Source organism: Sinocyclocheilus grahami, unplaced genomic scaffold, assembly GCF_001515645.1.
Source record: "Sinocyclocheilus grahami isolate Dianchi unplaced genomic scaffold, SAMN03320097.WGS_v1.1 scaffold29.1, whole genome shotgun sequence".
NCBI lineage: Eukaryota > Metazoa > Chordata > Actinopteri > Cypriniformes > Cyprinidae > Sinocyclocheilus > Sinocyclocheilus grahami.
This window is the reverse complement of record NW_015505208.1, coordinates 442,586-463,698: the sequence shown is the minus strand read 5'-3', so window position 1 is coordinate 463,698 and position 21,113 is coordinate 442,586. Positions and strand designations below refer to the sequence as shown.

The window sequence follows — 21,113 nt, the reverse complement described above, 5'->3', positions numbered from 1 at the left end:
GCTTCTGAGCTGTCTGAGATGAAACCCAGAATGTGTTTTTCTACTTCCACAGTGTTTTACTGCCCACTGTAACTAATCTACTTGTCTGTTTTCAGGGCATAGATGAAGCCTCCAGCAAAGATAAGTGAGTTCTGCTTTTATTAGGACACAAATCCATTCTCTCTGGCTCTGAAGGGGCTTACGGGTTACATTTCACAGGCTGTTTTCACAATCTGTGAGTCGCTTTAGAATAGAGCCAACATAAAATGTATTATATATATATATATATATATATATATATATATATATATACCTCTGTAATGCAGAATGTATTTAAAAAATAATACAAGAAAAAAATAATATCCTACATAAATATTTGTAGGATTATTAAAAGTTTAAAAATGATTAAATGCTCAATTGACTCAAATTAAATTAGCATAAAATGAAAATACATTTAATGGATGTCTTTTCCCCTGATTCCTTGCTGGAAACCCTTGTTTTTAATTTAATGTTTAAAGGGGTCATGACCTGCCTTTGTTTTTTATTTTGTACTGTTCTCTGAGGTCCACTTATAATGTTATCAAGATTTTTTTACATAAAAAACATCATCATTTGGAAGTAATAAGCCATTTTCTGTCCTGTTTTTAACCTCCTCCTCAGAAGGCTCTGTTTAAATAGGCATGGCGTATTGTAGACTCGGAAGTAAACGCCCACTGCTATGATTGGCTAACAGTTTTATATATTTTACAGCCTACATCCGTAACAGATGGACACTGCTGTGATTTAGAGATGGTCCTCACTGCAGAACACAAGATCCAGGGGGCGAGGTTGGATCCAGATCCAACTCCTCCCACCTTACATATACCTAAACCTATCTGTCTCCACCCCCTGATCCCTAAACCCACCCATCCCATCCCCACCCCTAAACCTACCCATCTCCACCCCCTGATCTCTAAACCCACCCATCTCCACCCCCTAGATTTGGATCCTACCCCGCCCCCTGGATCTTTGTATGTTGCGACATTACTGCCAGATCCAATATAGTCGGTACATCAGTGTCTTTTAGTTTCAATCTTTCTAAAAAAAAAAAAAACTTGCATCGAATTGTGCCTTGTTTGTAAACGAATCCACGGTAAAATTAAGTGAACAAAGGACCAAGTTCTTACTGTTCATGATCCCTTGAAGTAAACACATAATGTGCACCTTTTCTATTGTTATGCACTTCTAAATTTTTTGTCATTTCTTTGTCAGTTTACCTGTGACCGGGAGGATCTGCTAAAATGTGTGGCTGGACAGTTGAATATTTCTGATTCGGTCACGCTGTGTCTGCTGTATAATCTGACTGGACTAGTAGAGGACCCCTTCGTCTTCTGTCTCGGGCAGCCTTCAGCATGTCCTTTACCCGAGGTCAGTGTGTGACCATCTGTACATATATGTCTGCACTGTGCATATATGCTCACTACAGTTTCTTGCTCACTGAGAACCATTAAAAAAAAATTTTTTTTTAAGCAAACTTATGTAAAAACTCAATGATTTATTTTGAAACTTTTATGATTTGACCCGTTTTCATGGTAACAGTATGATGGTATTGCTCCTGTGCTTCTAGTATTTCACATACAGTGTGCTGCTGACTTTGCTGTGCTGCTCAGTGTTCCTGCACATCAGCAGTATAGGCAAGCTGGTCCTCATGCTCTTCATCCAGGTCTGCTTTCTGCTGCTAGTGGAGTGGCCTCTAGTCACGCTGCTAGACAACGCCGACCTGCTGGGCACCGCCAATGCAATGTGAGTGTTATTCTCTGCAAACATATAGAGTGGATATGTAAAAGTCATCTTATAAGTCAATGACATTAGGTCAATACTAAAATGACTAAAAAAACTACAGCATCATCAATACGGAGTACAGAAAAAGAATTAATAAAAAAAATTTTATATATATATATATATATATATATATATATATATATATATATATATATATATACCTCTGTAATGCAGAATGTATTTAAAAAATAATACAAGAAAAAAATAATATCCTACATAAATATTTGTAGGATTATTAAAAGTTTAAAAATGATTAAATGCTCAATTGACTCAAATTAAATTAGCATAAAATGAAAATACATTTAATGGATGTCTTTTCCCCTGATTCCTTGCTGGAAACCCTTGTTTTTAATTTAATGTTTAAAGGGGTCATGACCTGCCTTTGTTTTTTATTTTGTACTGTTCTCTGAGGTCCACTTATAATGTTATCAAGATTTTTTTACATAAAAAACATCATCATTTGGAAGTAATAAGCCATTTTCTGTCCTGTTTTTAACCTCCTCCTCAGAAGGCTCTGTTTAAATAGGCATGGCGTATTGTAGACTCGGAAGTAAACGCCCACTGCTATGATTGGCTAACAGTTTTATATATTTTACAGCCTACATCCGTAACAGATGGACACTGCTGTGATTTAGAGATGGTCCTCACTGCAGAACACAAGATCCAGGGGGCGAGGTTGGATCCAGATCCAACTCCTCCCACCTTACATATACCTAAACCTATCTGTCTCCACCCCCTGATCCCTAAACCCACCCATCCCATCCCCACCCCTAAACCTACCCATCTCCACCCCCTGATCTCTAAACCCACCCATCTCCACCCCCTAGATTTGGATCCTACCCCGCCCCCTGGATCTTTGTATGTTGCGACATTACTGCCAGATCCAATATAGTCGGTACATCAGTGTCTTTTAGTTTCAATCTTTCTAAAAAAAAAAAAAACTTGCATCGAATTGTGCCTTGTTTGTAAACGAATCCACGGTAAAATTAAGTGAACAAAGGACCAAGTTCTTACTGTTCATGATCCCTTGAAGTAAACACATAATGTGCACCTTTTCTATTGTTATGCACTTCTACATTTTTTGTCATTTCTTTGTCAGTTTACCTGTGACCGGGAGGATCTGCTAAAATGTGTGGCTGGACAGTTGAATATTTCTGATTCGGTCACGCTGTGTCTGCTGTATAATCTGACTGGACTAGTAGAGGACCCCTTCGTCTTCTGTCTCGGGCAGCCTTCAGCATGTCCTTTACCCGAGGTCAGTGTGTGACCATCTGTACATATATGTCTGCACTGTGCATATATGCTCACTACAGTTTCTTGCTCACTGAGAACCATTAAAAAAAAATTTTTTTTTAAGCAAACTTATGTAAAAACTCAATGATTTATTTTGAAACTTTTATGATTTGACCCGTTTTCATGGTAACAGTATGATGGTATTGCTCCTGTGCTTCTAGTATTTCACATACAGTGTGCTGCTGACTTTGCTGTGCTGCTCAGTGTTCCTGCACATCAGCAGTATAGGCAAGCTGGTCCTCATGCTCTTCATCCAGGTCTGCTTTCTGCTGCTAGTGGAGTGGCCTCTAGTCACGCTGCTAGACAACGCCGACCTGCTGGGCACCGCCAATGCAATGTGAGTGTTATTCTCTGCAAACATATAGAGTGGATATGTAAAAGTCATCTTATAAGTCAATGACATTAGGTCAATACTAAAATGACTAAAAAAACTACAGCATCATCAATACGGAGTACAGACTCCGTTGCATATCTACTTATTCATAAAATATGTCTAATAAAATGAAACGGTATTGACAACAAAAAGAGAACTACTGACTGCTTTTAATTTATTTCTTCATTCTTTTTTTAAAAGTTTACTTGGAAAAAAAACTTTTAAATTTTTTTATGAATTAATATTTATATTAATATTTAACTCTTTAAATAATGGAGTGTGTTCTGAAGCAGTGTTTTTTGCTGTGGCATTGGTTTTGATTTTGAGTTAAACATTTACATTTTGTACATTTTTTGGGGTTTAAGAACTGTTAAAATGGCCAGTGGTTGTAACACATTATTCACAATCATTATTTGTTTTTTTCCCCACCATAAGAGTTTATCTTGACAGCCACTATATGTGTAATCATATAAAAAAAAAAAATTAAGACTGCATATGATCAGTTTTCACTGTTTGAATCTTTTAGTCATTTTATTAAAGTTAAAGCAATATCAAGTTAAAGCATGATATTTTATTGTTATTTAACATTTTAGTTAAATGCTTTTAAAGTTCATGTAGAATTTTCCCATTAAAATGTAATAGTGATGAATGAGCACATGCAAATTGGACTGAAGTTACTTATAAAATGTAATAGCATTTAAAATCAGATTTCTTTTAAATTACTCTGTCAACCGGTTTAAATATATTAAATGAAATAATGTATATGTGGGGACACAAATGTGGTACACATAACCTTTTAATGTGAATGACCCATATTTTTAGTGGGTCATGTTGGTCACTAATGGAAATATGTCTGTTTTTACGCAGGTATTCCTTCAATGAAACAAATTATTGGTGAGTTCATGTCATGCTTTATTTTGTACTACGATTGTAAGAGAGATGGTTCAAAGGCAGAAAGAACTTTAGAATATGAGTACAAATTAGATTCCAATGTTTGCTTGTAGTGTGTATTTGTCTGCTCTTTTCAAAAACGATTTACTGTATATATGCAAATATATGAGAGTTGTGAGATTTACGAGAAGGATTACTGTAGTATTAGCTACAACACAGAAACTTTACTATACTACTCATCACATTTTTTGCTCAGTCTCTGACAAACTCCAATCTTTATGTGTTGTTGTTTTCCCACATAGCCAGGAAACGGTGACTAAAGTGTCTCTGAGGGTGTCGATTCCAGTCATCCTCACTGTATTTGTACTGGCTCTCTATCTGCATGCACAGCAGGTCGAGTCCACCGCACGCCTTGACTTCCTGTGGAAGCTACAGGTGTGTAGTCTGTCTTTGAATCAGTCGATCACTTAGCGAAAATACATTTCCAGTAGGATCCCAGCATAGTCGATGACTTATTCGCTGTCATTCTTCACCAGGCCACTGACGAGAAAGAGGAGATGGAGGAGCTGCAGGCCTACAACCGTCGTCTCCTTCACAACATCCTGCCCAAAGATGTGGCTGCCCACTTCCTCGCGCGAGAACGTCGAAATGATGAGCTCTACTATCAGTCATGTGAATGTGTGGCCGTTATGTTTGCCTCCATAAGCAACTTCTCAGAGTTTTACACTGAACTGGAGGCCAACAATGAGGGTGTGGAGTGCCTGAGACTGCTCAATGAGATCATCGCTGACTTTGATGAGGTAAGAACGTTGTGTCACTTGCTTCTGAAATGGAAGTATCATTTTGGGATGTCAGAATTTCAGAAGACTATTTGATTTTGCAGTAGTCTTTGGCTTTATACCGATACCTACTGGTGTGGAGACAAATGCTCCATGTAAAAGCAAATGTTTTGGTTACCAATGCCACTGTATAAGTTATAGTATTATAAGTTACAGTATTCGTCATGCATGATTAATTTACTCCATGACCAAATGTGTTTTACAGTTTGGAGGTTACCAAGACAAAGCAAATAAAACATGGCCGCCACCAAAAGGGGTGACCACCTTTATGTAGAAACTAGCTTTTATAAATCTTATGTTCTGCACTGTTAATAGATCATTTCTGAAGAGAAATATAAGCAGTTGGAGAAGATCAAAACTATTGGTAGTACTTACATGGCAGCATCTGGATTGAACGACTCGACTTACGACAAAGAGGGCCGCACACACATTCTAGCTCTTGCTGACTATGCTATGAGGCTACGAGAACAGATGAAGTACATCAACGAACACTCATTCAACAACTTTCAGATGAAGATAGGTAAGTAGGGGAACTTTCACTGTGAACTTTGCCTGATATATTTAACTTAGAAAGTGCAAAGACAGTGCTTATGAATTGGCTTGCAGACGCAGAGGCTCGGGAGTTTGTTAGAGCAGACAGTGAAAAATGTATTTTCACCACAGGTTTGAACATTGGGCCAGTGGTTGCTGGTGTGATTGGAGCCAGAAAGCCTCAGTATGACATATGGGGCAACACCGTGAATGTGGCCAGTCGCATGGACAGCACAGGTGTTCCTGATTGTATCCAGGTAACCACAACATAATAAACTTGCTTATACAAGACTATTTTTGGTAAAACACAGCTTAGAATCCCCCATTAATTTCCTTCTTCAAAAGTGCAACACTATACATCGATTACAACTGTAGAATGTGCAACATTGTATTTATAAAGATGGTGCTGCCCTCTCTCTTCATGTTACTGCAATTGCAGCTTGCAAGAGGTTTTTTTTTTTATATACTTTTTAGCTACTTAGTTAATGCTTAAAGTGAAACGAGAAATTTTAAATTAATTGAAATTTCTAAATGCTTTTCTTCTCCAGTTAAGTGTGTAGAATTAACGATAATTTTGTTAGTTGATTTCCCTGAAAAGTGTAAACGCGAACTCAGTGGTTGTTTAAAAACATTGCTCTGTTTGTTTGAGCATCTCGACCAGCCTGGCATAGCAACAGAGGTTTAACCAATGGCCTGAGTTTGGGGTGTGGCTATCTGTTTATCCAACCAATGGCAGACAGTTGAATTGGCCATTTGAAAACGAACTTTATTTTTGCATTTCTCTTCGGTTCTGCACACCTCATCTTTAGTTTTTGGCTAATTAGAATTCAGTGTGTAATGATTGATGTTTTTCTTCATTTCCTATAGGTGACCACTGACTTATACCATGTACTAGAAAGTAAGGGCTACCAGCTGGAGTACCGTGGACTGGTGAAAGTGAAGGGGAAAGGAGATATGGCTACTTACTTCCTCAACAGTGGTCCTGTCTGCAGTTAACACTGACCAGATGCCTCTCAATGCACTGAAAAGAAGGAAGGACAACAAAAGGCTCTGAATGGGATTTGAGCAGTTCCAAATATAACCACTCACTCAAGTTCTCTAGCTCACAAGCATTAGTGGGCACATGTGGTATTTATATATGCACCTATTGGGAATAATGAGGTATGCTCTACCTAAAAGATTTGATGAAGAAGTGTTGCCTTAGATGGAGAAGACTTAGAAGAAAGTTTGGTTTTCTTTTTTATTTTGTGGGAAAGACTTCTTCCATACCAAATTTGAATTCTTTATTTATTTTTGACAGGTTTTAAACCATGTAAATAAAAAATGATTATATATGCAAGCATCAAGAAGAAACTGACCAAAGAACAAAGTATTTGATATAGGAACACTACACACGCCTGGTAAACTGTTTGAAATGTCAGAACAAATGTTATTAATTTCTCTGGTTTTCCTTTTTTGGCCTCCTGTCACTCTCTACCACATTGTATTCTATTATAAACACTAAAGCAAAAAACATTCTGTCTTCATTGAAGGGCCTTAGAAACAGAAATCCTAATATCCTTGTATTTATAGTTTGTATGATTTATGAGTGATCAACATGTTTTTCCCTTTTAGTATTTGTGTACAAATGAGGTAAATGAAGGACGAGAATGGTACTGGACACATTTTCCTTGGTCATTTGTTCATGTGTGTGGACGGTGTGTAAATGTGTCTCTGTTATCTTTAAAAGGGCATAATAGCTCACTGTGACTGTGAGGTTTATAAAATGAATTTCAAAGCTTTTTTTGCCAGATTAAGTGCTAATTAGATTTAATTCTTTGCAGTTCAGTTGTTAACTGATGTCATGTCCTTCTCGTTTGAGTGTTACAAAAATTTCAGCTCTTAATTCATTAATGTATAAATCAGTGAAAAAAATGAACCCAAATATGACCAAGACCTCAAAATTCCAGCACAGTATGGTCAGCAATGGTTTAGTCTTCTTAAGACCCTTGTAAATATGCGTAAATGCGCTGACAGAGGCCCGTTGGGTTTAGCGGTTGCAGACAAAATTGGCTGGACTGCAAAGTTGTTCGTTTGACAGTGTTCAGCATAAGTCCATTTCAGCATTTCCTCATGAGCGCTCTTAGTCATGCTTGCACATTTGTCAACATTTTTTTTTAATTATGCAATTACCGGTCAAACGCATAGGTTAGCGCTGCTGCAGAGTATTTTTGTCATAATTCTGGAATTTACCATTTGCACTGAATAGATGCATCTTGATTGTGTTGCAAGAAACATCCTTCAGACCTTCACCATCCTGAACATGAATTTCTCAACATGAATGTACATGTATGTTTAACATTCTCACTTTGTCATAGACGTAAAAGCACATATGGTTTTTAGTTCAAATATGTTTGTGGTACATGGACCTTTCATGACCTTTTTCATTAAAAGGTGGCAAATCAGTAAATTGGCCGTTTTATTTAAGCATAATGTTATCTGTATCCAAACAACACTAGTTTGTGCAATTTGTCATTCATTTCTTCTCATTTTAATTGCAAGTGGACATACAGGCCACAGTCAGTATAAGCTGGACAAAAAGGTTAAATATTAGGCACTTTCCAAAAATATGGTATAAAATTGTATCGATTGATTTTCACCATATATTTATAACCGTAGCAATGGTGTGCAAAATCTGGCACTCTGCTACATGTAACCTACATGTGACGTTTTTATTAATTAAAATTAGTTAAATAAAAATTACAGCAATTAATTAAATATGAGTTAAAAAGATTGTTTTTTGGATTCGTTTTTGTGCTAGGTTCATTTTATGTTAGATATTTTATTGAACATAATAGGTGAACATGTGAAGTAACGAATATTGTGTAGGCTACATAATTTGGAGCGTGCCATTTGTTAAAAACCGTTGAAAAGATTTCCTTTTATTTTCAACCTTTATACTGTACATCAAGAGAATTTAATACCTCAAAACGAAGCTATCAGGTAGACAGACAGGCCATTGTTGGGTGTGAGTGGCTCTAGTGATTGTTGTGTTAATGGCCTCTTCTCTTTGTTCATGCTCAGCTTGCTGTCTTTTCTTCAAGTAGCGGCAGTGTCATGTCAGTCGATAGTTTGTAATCACGATTCTCTCCTACAGAAGTACCGACCCCATTTCCTCTTGGCCTGCCTTTCTCAAATGTCTGAATAAATCTGTATTCGGTTACACGTACGCGACACAAGAGGCATTGAATTTAATTGCATCCCAGTTAATAATTGATATACGTTGAGGTATAGTTTGTTAACTTACCACATCCTTTTCTGAGCCTTAATTAAGTAATCAACGTCATCCAATTTTAGACAAGTGCAAAGCAACACTGAAATCTCACGTTTAGCAGAATTTTCACTTGGCTGAAAAAACCTGTCATCCCACATTTAAGTCATTTGTTGAGCGAATTGCTGTTTTTGAATGAATCTTTCAAGTGAATCATTCTCGTTCACTTCCATGGACTGAACCATTTAGGTTCACTGAATCTCCTCTTTGAAGCGTGTCTGCTTTTTACTTGAGACGCGATGCTTGTGATGCTCAGGGTTGCCAGGTCTCAGAAAAATGCCCAAAGCTTACTCAAAACCCGCCCAAAAGGAATGAAAACTAGCCCATTTTTTTGCCCTGTCCAATCATAGCTGATAGCAGCTTTATTTCATTATTGCCCTTTAAAATAAACATTTTGATTTGATTTATTCTATGTTTTGAATCTTAGCCAGACTTGTTTATATGTAGTATGCACATATGAAATTATTGAATCTGTATTTTCTTTTTTTATTTGACTCTTTCTTTTATTTTTAATTTGATATGTCCAGAAATAATTATGACAATATTTTTTCCATATCATATCAATGTTTATCAGAATATTCATTTACCATTATTATGGAAGGAAATGCTTTGAGAATGCATGTAAACACACACACACACGTAGTAGTAGTAGTAGTAGTATTTTTTCCATAAATTCTTTCAAGCCAACATTTAATTTAGGGCCCCATAAAATTCACTAGATTCTGTGTTTTCCATTTAATTTATTTTGTGTTTTATCATGATAATTCCTGTCTAAAAACGTAACAAATTTAATATATCTTTTAAAATATAATATAATATATAATAATTAATTTACAACAAAAATATTGCATTTTTATTTTTGTCAAATAAGCTGATGCACGACAAAACTATATGTTTGATATTAAAACACGGATGAAAAACATTTGGGTTGAATGATATTCCCTACAAATACAGAATTAGCCTTTCATTCATTATTTTGAGACGTTCATTTTACTATAGCATAATCAGTAATATATTTCAGTTAAGATTTCTTCGGGTTTGTCGTGAAGTTTTTCAAATAATACAGTGCAAAGCTCTCTCGGAGATGCTCTGGAGATAAAGTTCATAAAGTGCGACGCAAATGCAGAAATCACTGTGAGCTTCACGTATGTTTGAGTTTGTGTAGCAGACAAAACTATGATATTTAAACAGAGACATGCAGACTTATAAGCGACATGCTTTGTCTGGCTGTTGTGTTCATTTCTGCTGTGTAAAAGCAATGCTCTGGGTGAAACTCACGTAGGCCTACTAGTTTGTGATGTGACATCCGCCTCTCCGTTCTCAAGTTGCCAGGTATATATATTCCAAGTATAATACACATTAGTAAAATGATCTATTTTCATTTTTATTTGTCTATAGATACACTTTGGACGGCCGCGGTACATTATAAAAGTAGCCCCAAAAACCCAATTGTGCGGAAAAATCGCGACCCTGGCAACACTGATGCTGAAACTATTTGAGCAGATTTGGACACGCAAAACGACTCTTTGTTTTGAACGAATCGGTTGATGAATCCTTCAGAGACTCACAAAAAGACAAGTCGCTACCTGCTGTCTACAGATGTATAGCAAACCTCAGAAAGTATCCGTGAATGAATATTTTTGGTGAACACGAACACACTCGACTGATTCCGAATCACTGAGATGAATCAAAATCCCCATCATCACTAGAAGGAGGATCCGGCTTTAGGACCCAGACGACTTTCAATCATTTGAACGAATGGCACCTGTTGCGTTCAAAGGGAAGCCGGGAGGCCAGTGGTGCTAGTCGCGTGAAATCATCGCGCGCTTGCTGAACCAAATATCTCTAAAACGCGAAGTTACAGAGTAACAACATCCGTCCATCGACTCGCAGCTCAAACAAACGGTGTCTCGCGTATCTAGCTGCCTCTGGGAGAAGCACATGATTGACTGAAATTATTACAGGTAAGTTTTGAAGATTTAATTAAATTAGTTATTTATTTGTTTCGACGTTTTTCGCGTCATGTCTTTTGTCAACAAAAATAACCTCGGCGTATCTTCCTTTCCTTCTTGATATGAGCGGCTTTCATCTTTATTTTTAATAGTATAGGTTACCCTTTTCTAACACACAAAAGCTCGTTTGTCGTTCATTATTCTAATTTATTCGAAAATAAGGCCCATAGAAGTTTGGGAAAGGTTAAAATTTGTGTCATACTGTAAATATTTTAACCATCTTATATTCTTGACTCACTTCCTTATCTATTCAGATAAGTTTCGTTTAGTTATGTTGCGTGGCATTATTTTTTACACTAAACTTTAAGGAAGTGCTTGGGGTTTGCGAAATTTTCGAAACACTCACATTATTCAGTAAGGAAAAATGCAGCTTAACCAATATAGGCTGTTACTTCATAACTTGTGGTTAATGATGTCCATTCGAGCTCATAGCCATTGAAAGGATTCTGTATTAATGCAGCAGAACCAGTTTTAGTTTGAATGATTGGGTAAGTCTGAACACCTACGCAGAAAAATAGCAGAAGTCGGTCTGACTGTCTCTGTTGGCCATTACCCATCTTGGGATTTGTGATGTAGATGTTTTTAAATAGACTGGTTCCATGGGCACTGAGGTTACTGATTCATTTAACACCACAAGTTCCATTGTCCTGACATTATCTATTTTGAAAGTAATTACTTGAGGTTGAAATGCAAGAATGGTAGTGCTTTAAATGTGCCAGTCCTGACCATTAAACTCGTACCAAGCAGCTGGTGAGATTCAGTTTTTTCCTCCTGTACAGTTGGTCAGATCACAGGCGACGTGTCACAGTTTTGAAGTGTATTTATGCAAAGCTTCCAACGCCACCCATTAAATGTAGTGGGAGTGTGTGGTGAGCCACCTGCTGCCACGTGGATCCAGCAGGGCGAAGGAAGGATCAGGTGCAGAGGGTGTTTGTTGTCAGGTGAGGTTTGTTTGCTCTGTTGCTGTGATCCGTTTGAGAGTCCACAGTGCAGGCTTTCTTTGCTAATTAAGAGTGGGGCATGGGTTGCTTTGTTGTGGAGTTTGTGTAAATAAACAATAATTTTTCTTCATAAGTGATCAATGTGGTCTGTTTTCACAGTTTGGTGATTGAGATTGGCCAACAGAATGCGTCTGAGACGTCGTCTCTCCCCCCTGAAGCTTACTATTCTGGGTGGCACACTTTTTATGGTCATTCTGGTGGTGCTCCAGAGGGACGTTGGCAGCGGCTCGCTTCAGGACCCCTGGCTACAAGATCTCTCTAACAAAAAGGAGAGGGTATTCGAGATTGTCCGCGGGGCGGTTAATAACTTGGCCTTCCAGATCGGAGCCCCACAGCCCCCGTCGGTGGGAGTGCTGCCCACCCCGGACCGAAACTGCCCCCCGGGTTTCTACACTCAGGCCGATCTCAAACCGTGGATTGAGAGACCTCCTCAGGACCCTCAAGCACCAGGAGCCAATGGCGCAGCCTTCCAGAAAGCCAGCATGACTGCGGAGGAGGAGAAGGAAAAGCAGGAGGGCATGACCAGGCACTGCTTCAACCAGTTTGCCAGTGACCGAATCTCCTTGCACCGCAGTCTTGGAGATGACACCCGTCCACCCGAGTAAGAATGGGCACATTGTTTGGCACCATGAGAAAATGTGGAATACAAACAATTCATTCAATTCAGCAACCAATCTGCCATAATAATGATTCCCTATTGGTTAAAGTAAGGCAGCACTCATGACGTGTTATAATGTTTGCTGGCATTTTAGAGGCCTTTTAATTTATGTTGACTCATTTGGTCTATTTACACAAAAACATAAGGGTGCAGATTTATGTTGATTTAAGGGCTGGGGCTAAAGCCATATAAATGCTGCCCAAACACTCATTGTAGATTAGAGTCCTTACGAACAATTCATTCAATTCAGCAACCAATCTGCCATAATAATGATTCCCTATTGGTTAAAGTAAGGCAGCACTCATGACGTGTTATAATGTTTGCTGGCATTTTAGAGGCCTTTTAATTTATGTTGACTCATTTGGTCTATTTACACAAAAACATAAGGGTGCAGATTTGTTGATTTAAGGGCTGGGGCTAAAGCCATATAAATGCTGCCCAAACACTCATTGTAGATTAGAGTCCTTACTGTTTTGCTGTTTTGGCAGTTTCTAATCACACCTTCACCTTTTGCATCATTGAACAATAGGTTGACGTGTTATGTTTCCCTTTGAATCTTATTATATTTAAACACTGTTAAGTAACAGGCCTTGAGCAATTTGCATACGTCCTCATATTTATAATACTGATAATTACAGTGTTTAAACATGTATTTTGAGAATTATGTTTTAGAATATTACCTTCGACTTTGATGCGCGTATGTTTGTCAGGGTTATTATAGTTAACTTAAACTAAACCATAAAAATGCTTTCATTATTTGGGAAAAAAACTGAAGTGAAATATAAAACAATGAAACTTATTTTATATATGCTAGAAGGCAAGATGAGATTTCTCATTTACGTTTAGTTTAACATGATATACCAAAAATACAAAAAATGTAGGCATAAACTAAAACAGTACATACATACATACACAACCTAAACCTAGCAATAAACATGAAACAAATATAGGCAAAAAATATTAAAATAAAAAATACCTGGCCAAAATATATTTTAAATATAAACTAATGTAAACAGCTCAGCTATATATATATATATATATATATATATATATATATACGTGTGTGTATATGTGTGTGATTTTTTTTATTTTTTATTTTTTTTGAGTTTACGTGTATGTGTGTGTATATATATATATATATTAGTACACATGTATATAATTTTCTTTTTCATGCATCCATTATAGGTGTGTTGAGCAAAATACACATATATATATATATATATATATATGTGTGTGTGTGTGTATATATATGTGTTATTTTTTATTTTTTTTGAGTTTACGTGTATGTATATATATTAGTACACATGTATATAATTTTCTTTTTCATGCATCCATTATAGGTGTGTTGAGCAAAAGTTTCGCCGATGTCCTTCACTCCCCACCACGAGTGTGATCATTGTGTTTCATAACGAGGCATGGTCAACACTTCTGCGCACCGTGTACAGTGTTCTGCACACCTCCCCGGCGGCCTTCCTCAAAGAAATCATACTGGTGGATGACGCCAGCATGGCAGGTGGGCCCGGCCTTATCAGTTTATGCTGTAAAAATTTACTACCTGTAGAAATGGTGTTAATCTATGTTCTTGGCTCAGTGGCAAAGTTTTATTTAGTGGAATGTCACTTGTATGAGTGCATCTTCAGGTGGATGAAAAATGTCACAAACATACAGTAGAAAGATCAAGGAACCAGAAAAAAAAAACTGTCTGAGGGAACATAAATGAAATCATATTGCATTGTAGAGAAAATATTAATATAAACTTACTGGCAATTAAAAGTTCATCTGCAAGTAAGTACTTTTAATTTTTCTCCTCGTTAGATTTGTTCTCATTAATCTCCTCATTGGTTTTAGGTACTTTGTTAGTGCTGTAAGTGATAAAGTAAAGGAAGTGTGTTAGTTCGTTTGAAGTCTCACCACAGGAAGCAACATGCTCTAAATCTATTTTTAGACATTGAAAAATGCCACGTTGAAAACAATTGACAATGTTAATCTTATGCTCTACAGTTGAAAAATTTGGGGTTGTAAGTCATTTATCCTCATGAATTATTCATCAAAAATACAGTAAACCAGTAATATTGTGAAATACTATTATATTAACCAATTTATATATTAAATAACCAAACGTTTTTGAATTCTTAAAATCAAATACATTTCTGTGATGGAAAAGCTGAATGTTCAGCAGCCATTACTTCAGCCTTCAGAAATCATTCAATTATGCTGATTTGGTGCTCAACAAACTGGATTATTTGAAAAATTGTATAAGAACAGCATTTATTTGAAATCTAAATATTTTGTAACATTATAAATATATTTACTGTAAATTTTGTATCAATTTAATGTACCCTTGCTGGAAAAAATGATCTCAAACCAGGTATTACTGTTATTGATATTATTGGTTTTTTACAACACAGAGGAAACAAACAAACAAAAAATTACATTAATGTCTGTCTTCTACATTTGCTCTTGTATGTTCTTGCAGAACACCTCCATGAGAAGCTGGATGAGTATGTGAAGTCACTGAATATCGTGAAGGTAGTGCGTCAGCCGGAGAGGAAGGGCCTCATCACCGCCAGGCTTCTCGGAGCCAGCAAAGCTCAGGGAGAAATCCTCACCTTCCTAGATGCTCACTGTACGTATGTCATCACTTTTCATGACTTGCCCAGCCCAATTCCATTGTCTCACACAGCAGACCAGTTTCTATTAACACGTCATTAACATCCATCAGTCTTGTTATTTTTTGCGACTGGATGGAAAGTAATTTTTCAGGTGCATGAGCTTAAAGTGGTTACTCCCCTGATTTTATTTTCTTCTTCTGACACATGTCATTTGTAAAGTTATGCGCTGTGACAAAGGACTAGTATGTGATGCTTATCTTGTTCGCTTCGACCCACTGTAGGCGGGATTGAAGCCTAGCAACTCATGTTACACCTGCGTAGTGTTTTCTGATACCTTGTATACGATGAAAGGGTTGAAAATGTCACATGTCATCTTGGCATATGTGCTTGAGTAGCATATTTATGAACCCTCTTTTCTCTTTTGTCATGTTTTTGTTGTTACAGGTGAGTGTTTCCCTGGCTGGCTCGAGCCTCTTCTTGCTCGCATTGTTGAGGAGCCCACTGCCGTGGTGAGCCCTGAGATCACAACCATTGATTTAAACTCTTTCCAGTTCCACAAGCCCATGGCGTCTGCCCGTGCCCATAACAGAGGCAACTTTGACTGGAGCCTCGGATTCGGCTGGGAGGCCATTCCAGATTACGAGAACGCTAAACGCAAAGATGAGACGTACCCAGTAAAGTAAGTCACGCATGTTTTATTTACATAGTTAACCTTGCTCAAATACAGTTTTATGTGTTCGTGTTGTTGTGATTGACACATCAATAATTACCTTTCCCAAGTCAGGTTTTTCCCCAAAAAATCCTGACAGGGTAATTAGATGGTGTCTCGTATTACTCTGAAGGTTTTTTTGTGATTATAACCTGGGCATTATCCTGTTTGTTTACTTTTTACTTGCTAAAATACTTGGAAATATTGATCAATCAGAGAACCATGTAATGCAAAGTTATGAGATGTGTGATTTACATTTGTTCTAAGTATTCTGCTGCATCTAAACATGATGTAACTGCTGGAAATTCACTGTGATTTGTTACTTTGCCTTTTACACTCTGTGGTGTGTTAATGAAATGCTTGGAATTTTTTTTATGCTGTTCATTCATCACCAGGTTCTTCCTGTCAATCCGATTTTCATGAATGAAATGACTTGGCTGGTTGTATCAAGTTTCACTGAGTATCAAATGAACCACTTTCTCTGAGTTTACTATGGCCATGTCTTAAAAGAGATTACTAAGATTAGGCTACATGTGTCCTCCGCTAATTAAACAGCCTATACTATCATAAAGTACTTCATTCATAACCTTTTTTGCATACTGTATGCGGCCGTCTTGAACAAGTGCAGCAGAATTGCACATTTAAAGGGTTAGTTCACCCCAAAATTTAAATTGTCGTTAATTACTCACCCTCATGTCATTTCAAACTTGTAAGACCCCTAAAAAAAAAGACTTTATTCAACAATTTGTCTCCTTCGCATCACCCTGGTGCCATTTAGGAGAATATGTGAATCTGTGTCAGCTGCCTCACGCCGGATCTGTTTCCTACGTTCTTGTGATTTGATTTGATCTGAACGGAAACAGCGTGTCCATGTGACGCAGGTGACACAGAACAGCATTTATTTGAAATCTAAATATTTTGTAACATTATAAATATATTTACTGTCTTTTAAAAAAAAATCTATTTAATGTACCCTTGCTGAAAAAAATAATCTCAAACCAGGTATTATTTTTATATTGATATTATTGGTACTTTAATATCTTTTTTTGCATACCAGTGATTTTTCTGAACCGAGTTGAAAAGTAAAAGGATCTGACACCTGCTCTCTGGCTACTAATCCTGCTAATTGTATTTGTCCCGTTCTTTTTTTCAGAACTCCAACATTTGCCGGTGGTTTGTTCTCTATATCTAAGGCCTATTTTGAGAAAATTGGGACCTATGATGACAAAATGGAGATATGGGGTGGAGAAAATATTGAGATGTCTTTCAGGGTCAGTTCCAGCTCTTCAGAATTCACCTGCAGCCATAACAATGAGATCTGTTAAAACGTGGGTGTGTTTTGTGCTGTCAGGTGTGGCAGTGTGGCGGACAGTTGGAGATAATCCCCTGCTCCGTCGTGGGTCATGTGTTCCGCACCAAGAGTCCTCACACCTTTCCCAAAGGTACAGAGGTCATTACACGTAACCAGGTGCGCTTGGCTGAGGTGTGGATGGACGACTACAAACTGATTTACTATCGACGCAGCCAAAGTGCAGCTAAAATGGCCAAAGATGTAAGAACTGCTTTCACTTTCAGAAGATTCAAATATTTACCTTGTGTTTGTGGTTATGCAGTATATCTACTGTACGTGTAAGCAAAGAGCATATGATTAACTGCATGACTTTTGTTTCCTGTATTGTGGTGTAGAAAAACTACGGTGATATATCTGACCGTTTGAAACTCCGAGAAACCTTGCAATGCAAGAACTTTTCTTGGTACCTAACCAATGTCTACCCAGAAGCCTTTGTCCCTGATCTTACCCCTGTCAAGTTTGGAGCTGTAAGTGCAACATTTATGACGATGAGCCATTTTTAATACAGTCTGAGACTAACCGTTTATTTTTTTTTATTTGCGTGTGTGTAGCTCAAGAATAGGGGATCACAGCAATGTCTGGATGTTGGAGAAAGTAACAATGGGGGAAAGCCTGTGATTATGTATGTATGTCACAACATGGGCGGCAATCAGGTATAGTACCATCACTCATTCACGTTGATATTAAGAGTTGATATTAAGATATCTTGAGGGCATTTTGACTATGGTTTTCTTCTTGATCAAAAGAGAACGGATGTTCATCATGACGTGTTTGTTTTCAGTACTTTGAATATACATCACATAATGAGCTGAGGCATAACATAGGGAAACAGCTCTGCCTGCACGCATCTCCTTACCCAGAGCCAGTGAAGATTGAGCTCTGTACACTGAAGGGCAAAGGCAGCAGTTTGACTCCGGAACAAGAATGGGTGTTCACAGAAGTAAGTGTCCTCTCAGAACAGAAATGAATTACTCAACTGGTCTTTCTTCATTTTTGCTGTCACCATTTGTTATCAGATTCTACGTCTGTCCCCTTTTACTTACAACATATTTAAAAAGGATTGCAACAGACAGTATTTAAAAACGGTAGAAATGTTGTATATTAATGTAAACAACCGTTCAAAAGTGAATGATCAGGTTTTTATTTATTTTAATGTTTGTTTGTTTGTTTGTTTTTTCAGTTCACCAATTAATAAGTTTTTATTTTGATTTTATGTATTTAAATCGTTTTATTTCATAAGGATGCATTAAATTAATCAAGTAACCGTAAAGACATTTATAATGTAGACAAATATTTCTGTTTTAAATAAATGCTGTTCTTTTGAACTTTTCTGTTCATCAGAGAATCATGAAAAATATGCACCAAATCCGCATATTAGAATGATTTCTGAAGGATCAAGTGAATATTTCACAGTATAACTGTTTTTATTATATTTTGGGATCAATGCATACAGCCTTGGTGAGAATAAGAGACTTCTTTCAAACACTTTTAGAAGTCTTACTGTCCCCAAATTTTTAAACGGTAGTGTGCTGTATATGTTTATATTATATTAGAATGAATAATTCAAAATCCTGTCATTAAGCAAAGGGTGAGTATACCAAATACAGCATTTAATATGCTGATATTCATGTTAAATTTTCAGGTCAACTTTTCACCTAAATCTATGAGTTTAAATTCCTGTGATCTGATAGTTTTACCCCAGCCAGACGAGTAACTAGTTTTATTTTTTCTTCATGTTATGTTTATTTTAGGATCTGCTGAAGAATCCGTCCTCTGGAAAGTGCCTCCATAAGAAAGGAGACAAGATATTAATGAGCCCCTGCGATCCAGCAGACCATCACCAGCAGTGGGCTTTCAGTTGACCTCACACTCCAATCAAGGAGCAAAGACGTTCACTCCCATAAGACCCACTTGGGAGGGCCAGCAGCCACAGCTCAGGCTGACAAAACTCACTGTAGGCCCGAGCGGATGCACTGGGAGTGTATTGGATAGTTCCTATCCATAAGCTCCTAAAGACATTATGATCAGACTGGGGTCAGGATGCTCAGGGAAGACAGAGTGGAGATCATGCACATCAACCCACTGGAGCATCACCGAGTGAACAATCCAGCAGCAAGATTGTTTACTTGATGCAATTTATTGCCTTATTGATGATGTTTACTGCTGCTTTTAAATGGTGTAGGTTTTATTTATTTTTAAAGAAATGAAAAATATTTTTGGAACGTTGTTAGTGTTAAGGCCAATGAACGGCCGGTCTTGCCAACGATACATGTGATGTTTGTATGATCCCAATCATTTGCACATGCTGCAGGGGATGAGGGTTTTCTTCAGCTCTAGTGAATTGTCACAAGACAGCAGTAGTTTCAGATCCTTCTCGTGTTTTTGACGCCGTCAGTATGTATAAAGCATCATTTGACTTGCATTGCTTGATTGTTTCAGTGTGCTGAGGTCTTTGGGGGAAATCATGCTCTAATAATGTATACATGTAATTAACTGTTTCATCCTTTTCACCTCTACATTATTATTCTTTATGAATTTTGACTACACGGATTTATTCTTTAATAATTGGATATTTCAAATATTTGTGTGTGTGTATGTGTATATATATATAAAAAAAAAACACCACTCCCAGATCATTTGCTTGTGTTGTTTCTCAAAACATGTTATGTTCTGGTTGTTAACTGTTTAAAAATGTGTTTAAAAACTCTGTTCACCAGTTTATGATTCTTAAGGTCCACTGTCCTGCAGTATTTATCTCCAACACTGATAAAGCACACCTGCTTGTAATCTTCAGGTAAGCCTGAAGACCTGATTAGCTTGTTCAGGTGTGTTTTACTGGGTTTGGAGATAAACTCCAACAGGAGCAGAATTGAAGAGCTAGTTGCTGTTATCACAATGAAATTGTGATTACTGAATATTGACCACTATTGTGATCAGCAAAAGAAATAAAGCAACAAAAAGCTTCCGAAGCCTTCTTACATTGTCTTATGGAGGTCTTTTATTCTTTTTTTCATGATTTTTACAGTAGTAGTAGTTCTAGTTGTTATGGTATTATAGAAATTTAGAGTTTTCTTTGGGGGGGTCCGTTTAGTGTATATTAAAGGGGTCATATGATGCTTTTTTAAAGCTCATTATTTGGTGTAACAGAATATGTTGACATGCTTTAATGTTCAAAAAACACATTATTTTTCAAATACTGTACATTATTGTATGTCCTCTATGCCCCGCCTCTCTCAAACGCTTCGTTTTCTACAAAGTCCCTCCTTCCGACAAGCGCAGTCTGCTCTGATTGGCCAGCTGACCCAGTGCATTGTGATTGGCCAAACACCGCAAGCACTCGTCGGAAATGTAATGCCCCTTACCATAATCGCAAGCTTCAGCTTTCAAAATAAATGTAAAGACAGTAAATAATGTCATTAGTTTTACCATCAGTTCAAGCCCGAAAGGGGAACAGAGTCGCGTGACAGACACAGTAATGAAGCTGGTATGTGTTTGCAGAACACAACCCACGGTTAAGACAGCTGACTCCCTGTCTTAGATCTTAGACTCTCTCTCTTTCTCTCTCTCTCTCTCTCTCTCTCTCTCTCCCTCTCCCCCTCCCCCTCCCCCTCTAGGTTCACGAAATGTTCGTCCATAAAATGCGTTGCTGTTCTGTTGTAAGTAATCTTAAAGATTCCTAAATGCATCTACTTTCGGAAGGCCAAATAAAGTGCTTTTGCTTTCACCTAGAAAC

The 21,113-nt window shown here is 37.3% G+C and overlaps 2 protein-coding genes across 3 annotated transcripts in view; both read left to right on the top strand.

Moving 5' to 3' along the window:
• Positions 1–8,417, top strand: part of adcy6b (adenylate cyclase 6b) — a 38,647-nt gene extending 30,230 nt beyond the window's left edge. The window contains exons 9-19 of the mRNA XM_016257793.1: positions 53–68; positions 1,231–1,386; positions 1,586–1,761; positions 2,857–3,055; positions 3,255–3,430; positions 4,334–4,360; positions 4,660–4,792; positions 4,894–5,157; positions 5,512–5,716; positions 5,860–5,984; positions 6,595–8,417. Of these exons, the coding sequence (XP_016113279.1) occupies positions 53–68; positions 1,231–1,386; positions 1,586–1,761; positions 2,857–3,055; positions 3,255–3,430; positions 4,334–4,360; positions 4,660–4,792; positions 4,894–5,157; positions 5,512–5,716; positions 5,860–5,984; positions 6,595–6,723 (1,606 nt within the window). The 3' untranslated portion in view covers positions 6,724–8,417. The remainder of the gene's footprint in view (positions 1–52; positions 69–1,230; positions 1,387–1,585; positions 1,762–2,856; positions 3,056–3,254; positions 3,431–4,333; positions 4,361–4,659; positions 4,793–4,893; positions 5,158–5,511; positions 5,717–5,859; positions 5,985–6,594) is intronic.
• Positions 8,418–10,752: 2,335 nt separating this feature from the next.
• LOC107570209 (polypeptide N-acetylgalactosaminyltransferase 6-like) lies at positions 10,753–20,346 on the top strand. 2 transcript variants are annotated; one of them, XM_016256419.1, is made up of 12 exons: positions 10,753–11,001; positions 11,829–11,990; positions 12,150–12,651; positions 14,049–14,221; positions 15,185–15,334; positions 15,765–15,999; positions 17,183–17,300; positions 17,381–17,581; positions 17,716–17,847; positions 17,932–18,033; positions 18,162–18,321; positions 19,130–20,346. In XM_016256419.1, exons 3-12 carry the CDS (start codon positions 12,176–12,178, stop codon positions 19,240–19,242), a joined length of 1,860 nt encoding a protein of 619 aa, XP_016111905.1. In that variant the 5' UTR covers positions 10,753–11,001; positions 11,829–11,990; positions 12,150–12,175; the 3' UTR covers positions 19,243–20,346. The 2 variants fall into 2 exon arrangements, with proteins under 2 accessions (XP_016111905.1, XP_016111912.1); XM_016256426.1 differs by lacking the exon at positions 11,829–11,990 and having other exon boundaries at positions 18,162–18,320; positions 19,132–20,346.
• Positions 20,347–21,113: the final 767 nt, after the last annotated feature.

What these genes read in the sequence shown, in the direction of transcription:
- LOC107570209 (XM_016256419.1), top strand. Translation starts at nt 12,176, where the DNA reads ATGCGTCTGAGACGTCGTCTCTCCCCCCTGAAGCTTACTATTCTGGGT. An exon ending in ATATTGAGATGTCTTTCAGG is followed by an intron (nt 17,301 to 17,380) that starts GTCAGTTCCAGC and finishes TTGTGCTGTCAG; the next exon opens with GTGTGGCAGTGTGGCGGACA. An exon ending in CAGCTAAAATGGCCAAAGAT is followed by an intron (nt 17,582 to 17,715) that starts GTAAGAACTGCT and finishes ATTGTGGTGTAG; the next exon opens with AAAAACTACGGTGATATATC.